The 8,293-nt window shown below is 42.0% G+C and overlaps 1 protein-coding gene across 1 annotated transcript; it reads left to right on the forward strand.

Moving 5' to 3' along the window:
- Positions 1-3,760: 3,760 nt before the first annotated feature.
- On the forward strand, positions 3,761-4,771 carry LOC308085405 (replication factor C subunit 5-like; the record flags this gene model as incomplete). The annotated part of the gene is made up of 1 exon (XM_080428559.1): positions 3,761-4,771. The coding sequence occupies one exon, from the start codon at positions 3,761-3,763 to the stop codon at positions 4,769-4,771; it is 1,011 nt and encodes a 336-aa protein (XP_080284685.1).
- Between the last annotated feature and the right edge of the window lie 3,522 nt (positions 4,772-8,293).

Raw genomic sequence — 8,293 nt, forward strand, 5'->3', positions numbered from 1 at the left:
TTGAAGGGGATCATGGGGCAGCAGGATAGTAAAGTAAACACGTCTCGTAGGTTTACAGGCCAGCCAGCAGAATGCCAGCATTGGCCTACCAGACAGATGCTTAAGGCTACAGTATGAGCCATGAGTGGTAGATTGACATACTTATTCCATCAGCTTGTCAAGGCTTTCTCTCATTTGCACAGAGCACTTCTGAAGGAAAGCGTTGCAATAATAGAACTATCATGAAGGCAAATATAATTTATGATGATCCCCAATGATATTTATATCAAATGCACACACTGTGCGTCTTTAAGGATTTATTATGGTGTACATGATCAATTGAGAACATATGGCGCAGCTTAGCTGCCAAGACCTTTTTTTCCTGCAGCATTCTATCCTAAGAGCTAGGTGAGGACTGGTGACATTTCTGATATTGTATGAGGATGTTAGTAGTACAAAGAATCAAGATAGATATGCAGTCAGAAACAAATTACTTGCGTGCATGCCCTTACTCTTCTCTGGGGTTATCAATTTGGCAAGTCACATCTGTTCTCATTTAATAACATTTCCGATTTTTGACTTCTGGATTTTTTCTAGCGAAAAAATAAATGGATCACCATATAGACTGAAACAACTAACATTTTAAATCATTGACGTTGCTCACTTAAAATAATCTGACTAATATTGCAGTTTTGAAGATTTGTGTGAACTGTGACTTGTAAACACGTGCTACCACCATTGTATAATCTAAATTAGGTCTGTCCACTGGACATTAAACGTTTTGTCCTTTAGATCCATCTTTTTTTGCACTTTTTTCTTTTAGAAAGAACAAAATGTGTAATCTTGACTGATTATTATTCCTCCCTATACAGTGGTGCAATATACTCACTATGCCCTTCTGCCATCGACAGATGAGAGACTGTGTTAGGAGGAAACAAATGAATATAAAATAATCCAGATGTTAACATACTGTAACACAGCACAACACAACACAAAGTTACCATTGGGCTTCAGGCCACATTCGGCCAGTCACTCAGTGCCATGACTCATGTTGCACAAGGCACATAGTATAAAAGAGAATAGTTGCCAAATAAAGACCTCCGGGATTTTTTGGTTCTGTCACATGAAAAGGGTTCCTTTCTTAGATCTACTTTACCTTAATCTGAACTAATAACATCATACATGCACATCAGAGATCAGTGGTAGTATAATGCAAAGGGCCTGTATTTTTGTATCCTATTGCCAACTATCTCAGGCTAGGGGTGGTAGGTAGGGGCCACAAATCAAAGGATGGCATACATGCAGTAATGTTAATAGTCAATATCAAGACTCCTCAGCAAATAATTGGTTCCCTTGGTGTTTTAGTGTGGTAAAGGGACTGAGCCCGTCTATATTTGTAACTCTACTGTTTTATGTTCATAAGATGACTTGAGATAGATAGAATGCACTTGGGTGCTGCAGACCTCTGCCCAAGGCCTAAAGATCCCCCCAGTTTGCTCATTTGACATTATGATAGTTCCTGCAATCTTGCCATTGTTCTGAAATAATGTTGGTTAGAGATACACGTCATCACAGGTGACAAGTGGTATTTTGGGATCAGTTGTCTGCAGGCCTGGAATTTCATCTTTTTAGGGGCAAGGCCACTTGGCCTTTGGCCTTGTAAATGTTTTGAGGGCACGAAGGCCAAATGCAAGGACACTAGTAAGGCCATCAAATAAAACACTGATATTCCACTGAAATGCCACATTTAATTTAAGGGTTAAGAAATCATTTGTTTTAAATATGAAGTATAACTATCAGTGAAATAAATACATTTTTGTACAAACTCCTGAAAAGGAGTTCAGAAGTTCATACTACTGACTGAGAGTCACTGGACTGGTTTGAGGATGCGGGATGAGAACTGAGGAGGAGTTAAGAATTTAGAATCTTGACAGTGAAATAGATAACTGTAATTCTGTACTCTGTCTGATGACCTTATGTCCTGTAACTGTTGGCCCAAATAGCATCTGAATGATTCGTGCATGTGAGTTTATGTTCTGTTTGTCACATACTCGGTGTCTCAGAAGTCACATAGACTGTCTGAGTTGTCTTTGCACCTGGCAGAGGACCTTGATGTAACTATTTTTGGTCATCCTTTTTTGTCACCCTTTTTGGCAATCTACGCTCTTGCAAGGGCCTAGTTCAGTTGCATATGTCCTTTTCTGACCACAAACGGTTCATGTCCTGCACGGTTCATGTCTGTGAAGACTACAGGAAAGAGACAGAGGAGAAAACTGTTAAATCAGCTGGAGGGCAGTGTGGATGGGGCATCAAGGCCACTGTGGCCTCAGGGCAGATAATCTTTTTGAGGGCAGAAGGCCAAACTGTGGGGCAACGGCGGCCATGGCCTTCATGGCCTCCCTGAAATTCCTGCCCTGGTTGTCTGTCAAATGTGAGAAAATCTCATGCAAGAGGGAAAATGCATTAGGGCTGTTGCAACTAAGCATTATTTTCCTAGTGATTATGCTATACATCATTTTTTCGATTCATCGGGTAATAGAGAAGGGTGTTTTTTACTAAAAATGTATTATCAAAGAATCAATTAACCACTTAAGCGTCATTTTATACTTTGTCGCACAACTGTGTCTTGCAAAAATAGTGGAAATATAGGCGATCTACTGTATAAACGTGTTGCATCGTGACACGTGAGCTTGTAGATCAGCTAAGCTAGATTCGTTATTTCTTTTTTACAGTCTCTATATTTTGTGAAGCTTTTCACCTTGAATGACATGCAAACAAGGGATCGACTATTAATCGATTATGTTATTTAATGATCGATTATCAATTATTGTTTTTAATTAATTATTTTTTATTAACTGTTGCACTCCTAAAATGCATTACCTGAGAGTACTATACTGAGAGTTCTGGCAATGTGGCATTGCTCCAGGATTACAAAATACCTCTGGTTCAGGAAATATATTCTCGGTCTGCTTACTATCATGCTGATCCCGATTCCAGACCCCACTGAAAATGAGTCTGTGTGCAAGGCTCAGCATATTCCATTGATTCTCCCTAATCATTACCAATTAAACGCAGATTGGTTTTTCATGAGCTCATTGAGTGATGAGTCATTACTATATTATGTCTCTCCTGCACTATTTTGTCTATCTCTAAACTTTCACAACGAGTTGTGAAAGGAGCAAAGCACACATATGTATTTATTATCATATATATTTTTAAATCAAGCTGGTGTTTTTGTCTGTCTGTCTGTCTGTCTGTCTGTCTACCCATATATGGGCATATTGGTCTGATCGGTGGTTTTGGACAGCTGGATCTCCATTATAGGCAAATGCAATGTTAACAGATGTCAACTGTCCCAAAATGTGTCATTTTCACCATACAGTACATAGGCAGGACCTCACGAACACAATGTTAGCGGATGCATTGTCACAGACGTAACATGCAAATAGACCGCTTGACACTGGACATCCATCTAGGTGTGAAGGCTGCGTAGTGGCTTGAACATCTAAAAATAAAATACAATACTGTTACCAAGGAAACGGCTACTTGCACCAAGTCGGCATGACGTCATCATGGGACGTCATGAGAGAATATAAATGGACCTGACAGACCAGGCAAGAACTTTGAGACAGGCTTTGTCTTGGTTCTCTCCAGGCAGCCTGTTGCCCGATTTCTGGAGCTGCTGATGCAAAACGGACGAGGCGCATGAGAAACGGAACTTCATTTTGATCAAACATAAACACGAAGTTGACATCTACCTCCACAGATGCAATCCAGCATGATGGCGTCTACCAACTGCATAACACCGCTGCACTCCAGGAATCTGCCGTGGGTTGAGAAGTACAGACCGCAGACACTGGATGATCTGATCTCCCACAAAGACATTCTAAGCACCATCCAGAAGTTCATCAGCGAGGACAGGCTTCCCCACCTCTTGTTCTACGGCCCCCCTGGCACAGGTAAAACATCCACCATCCTCGCCTGTGCCCGGCAACTTTACCAGGACAAAGAGTTCGCCTCTATGGTTTTGGAGCTAAATGCCTCAGACGACAGAGGTATCGATGTCGTAAGAGGTCCCATCCTAAATTTTGCCAGCACCAGAACCATCTTTAAGAAAGGTTTCAAGTTGGTGATACTGGACGAAGCGGATGCCATGACCCAGGATGCCCAGAATGCATTGCGGCGAGTGATTGAGAAGTTCACAGAGAACACACGGTTCTGTTTGATCTGTAACTACCTGTCCAAGATCATCCCGGCCCTGCAGTCACGTTGCACCAGGTTCCGCTTTGGTCCCCTCTCCCAGGAGCAGATGATCCCCAGATTGGAGCATGTCGTCCAGGAGGAGAGTATTGACATAACTCCAGATGGAATGAAGGCCATTGTGACCTTATCATCAGGAGATATGAGAAGATCACTCAACATATTGCAGAGCACCAGTATGGCTTGTGGGAAGGTGACGGAGGACACGGTGTACACATGCACAGGTCACCCGCTCCATTCAGACATAGCAGACATCCTAGACTGGTCTCTCAAGGTAGACTTCACCACAGCGTACAATCACATACTTCAGCTGAAGACACGAAAAGGTCTGGCCCTCAATGATATCCTCACAGAGATCCACCCGCTCATACACAGAGAGGACTTTCCCCCTGCCATTCGGATGGAACTGCTCATCAAGTTGGCTGACGTAGAGCACAGACTGGCATCAGGGACCAATGAAAAGATCCAGCTGAGCTCTATGGTGGCAGCGTTCCAGGCCGTCCGAGACATGGAGGTCAACAAGGCCTCCTAGCCCAGTGGTTCTTAAACCTTTCAAGGACCGCAAGTTTGATTATGCATTAGGCCACGTACCCCCATTTGATACAATTAGGAATCTCTGAGACCCAAATCTACACTGCAAAATCCTCAGCATTAATTTAGCCCTGGGGGTCTCCGGACCCCACGATTCACTTCGTTAGAGGATATTGTTACGCCCAGTCATAACTTGTGGTTCATTCCAAACCAGTGTGATCCGGTCTAGGCCACGACTATAGAACTCCCCAAATGATTTCCGGTTATGTATGGCGCCACTTCGTTTTTGTTCCCCCACACAAATGCCAAATCAAGTAGTCAAGTCTTGCCAGATGCACTACGAGTTGGAATACATGGATATACCAAACGATTATAGGCTACCAAACAAAACGATTATATCAAACAAAACAAATTATGACACCAGGCCAAGGGAAATCATTTTGGAGAAGCACAGACGTGATTATATCTCCTCTAGACCGGAGTCTAAAACTGCAAAATGTGTTGATCCCAGTCTAGTAATAATACTGTACCTATCATTTTGACTCAATATTAATGAAAACAGTCTATCAATGAACATTTTCCCAGCTTAACAGCACCTCCTTTGATGGGATGTAAAAATCCTGGAATATCCTTCCAAAGTTCATGTTAGGCCCTGTACTTGGTTGCACACGGACTGGATCTGCATCCTATATTAGAATTGGCTAATGGGAATAAAAGACAGTCTGTCTGTGATGTAGGCCAAACCATTTAGTGCCTTAAAAACTATGAGAACTTTAGAAGCAGCATTATGTATGGGTTGAAAATGCCAATTTTATCCAGTGTATCTGTAGCGTATCTGTAGCTTATCTGTAGCTGAACGAGGGAAGGGGAGCGCTTGTTTTCCGTGCTTTGGGCGTGGCTTGTAAGAAAAACAAGCGCTCCCCATCCCTCACAAACCATCTGTGCTGGACTCTCGGTTGCAAGGCTAAATACCGAGGCTAGCAGTTTACACGGGAAGTTCACAGGCGTAGTAGCCAAATCGGGCTTTAAATAATTATGAATTATCTATCAAATATCTTAGTTACAATAAGATTGAGCTAACAGTAAAGTGTTGTGACTGAGAGGGTCTCAGTGACCCGGAGGCACTCGGCTAGTGCCTCGAGCCTCACAGCGCCCCTCAGCCATTATAAAATACTCGGTAAACTGCGACCTCAAGTAGCTTATTGCTTTATTTTGGAAGGCCAGTATAAAGGGCATTATATTAGTCCAATGAATGATACGTAGCCTGAGTGGTTAGTTCAGACAGTATACACTCGAGAGGTTACATGCATGCACATTACTATGTGGCTGTATACAGTGTCATGCAAGACCCAGACCCATACGTCATAGACTGACGTGGCAATCAGCTGACCAATTGGGCGGGTATTTAAGCTCACCTAAATCTGTGTTCCTTCCGCTTTGTGTGTTCTGGTTTGTTGTCATGCATCGTTTTCTCCCACCGCCACCCCAGCACCACCAGTGGGCTCTGCTATTGGTTCTGTTCCCCATGGGGGGTTGTTATTGTATATCTATCTCCCTGCTCTTAATGTTTAATGATGGTTATCTAATTGTGCTGAGCAGGGAGAGATATGGGTAGCAGAGCCTGAACGCCAAGATAAAATATTACATCCACACTTGTATTCTCATTCTATAATATTGGTTGAATCTATTCGTTCTATTATATTGGTTCAATCTATTCGTTAGTTATCTGACTGAACTATCATGTACGAAAGAATGAGCTTCTCAGCATCTTTTTGATTGAGTGATTGATTGATTGATGTTTTTATTTTAGGCATGTGATATTTGTACATATAGATCTGTCAAAAGGATGAAACACAAAAAAGCTTGAGAGCTTATTTCCATTGTGGTCCTTTGTCCTTTGTGTGTGTAAACAGAAAGCCACATGTTGAGGGGTAGCGGAGAGACATCAGAATGGTAACTAGTAACAAAAAGGATAACATTATAATATAAAAGACAGATAACTTAACATCCAACCTGGCCCTCTGCGCCTGGGCTGGTGTCCAATGTGTGTATTCCATCAATAGGTAGAAATGGAGGCGTAGGTATCCTGTGCATTCTATCACAATGACAACATGCATTATCTAGATTTAAAGACCCTGGGGACTGATCTGGCTGTCTGCACCTGGACCGACTGGACATAAATAAATATCTTCTGCTAGAGCTAGACTGTCTGTAGCCTGTGACGTTCCTGACTAACATCCCCCCTCTCTCTCACACACGCGCGCGCACACACACACACACACACACACACACACACACACACACACACACACACACACACACACACACACACACACACACACACACACACACACACACACACACACACACACACACACACACACACACACACACACAAAAGGTTGGCCCAAAATTGGTTTAACAATGGCCGTTTTAATAGCATTGGAGATAACACCACTTTTAATATTAAAGGAGGACTCTGTACCATATTAAAACATAGTGAGTTAAAGCATTTCTTAAAAAAGAATAGCTGGGATGGGATCAAGAGAACACGTAGAGGTTTCGTCCCTGCGACCAATTTGTGAAGAGTGTCAACACTGACCACATCTAAAGTAGTATTCCTGCAGGGAGGATGGGCAGTTGGAGAAACCACTTCATCATTTCCAGAAACAATTCTATTACATATTTTTCCCTTTAAAAAAAAGAGGCCACATTCCTCACATTTGGACGGAGAGGCCTGATCTCAGATCTCTTGAAAACCGTATCCTGGGTGTTATTGCTATTGATTGGGATCAAATTTGAGAAATAGGATTGTCTCTCTGTTTTGACAGCTTCATTATACCTGTAAATTGAATCCTGTGTCAAGATGTGTGGCAATTTTGCGTTTTTTTTTCCATTTCTGTTCCGCTTTCCTCCAACAGCATTTCCTACAGTAAGGGCAGGGCGTTTGGGTTCCTTCTCTCTCAACAGTGCTATTGTGTCAAGTACGCCTTGAAACACTTGAACCCTAGTGTCCCTATTCTTGGGGCGAATATTCGCTGAAAATAGTCAATCTAAAAAGCTCATAACAGCTTGTAGGTCGGCTATTTTTGGCAAAGAGATTTGGTATAGACTATAGAGGGGGAAAAAGGAGGGGGTCTAGACCCATGAGGGACACAGGGATTTAAGTGGTTAAGCTGACAATTATGTACACTTAGCCACAATTACATTTGTAGAACATCCAGAAGGCATGGGTTTTATCAGGATGACATAAATTAATGGAATTCATCCAGATGAAGTTTTTTATACGTAATAAAGTACTCAACCTCAGTACTTGAGTCAAAGTATAGATACTGTACTGATACTGTTAAAGTTAAGTAAAAATACGTACATGCAAGAAGTACATTTTTGCAAAGTACAAAGTAGACATTTTCCAAACAAATGCAAAGGCAGTAAGTCAGAACATTGACAGTGTTGTTTTACTTGGGGAGTGACGGTAAATAAACATGGGATTGACATAATATAGAATAATTATATTCAAGAT

The sequence above is a fragment of the Gymnoscopelus braueri genome (assembly GCF_963280865.1).
Source record: "Gymnoscopelus braueri genome assembly, chromosome: 5".
NCBI classification, from domain to species: domain Eukaryota; kingdom Metazoa; phylum Chordata; class Actinopteri; order Myctophiformes; family Myctophidae; genus Gymnoscopelus; species Gymnoscopelus braueri.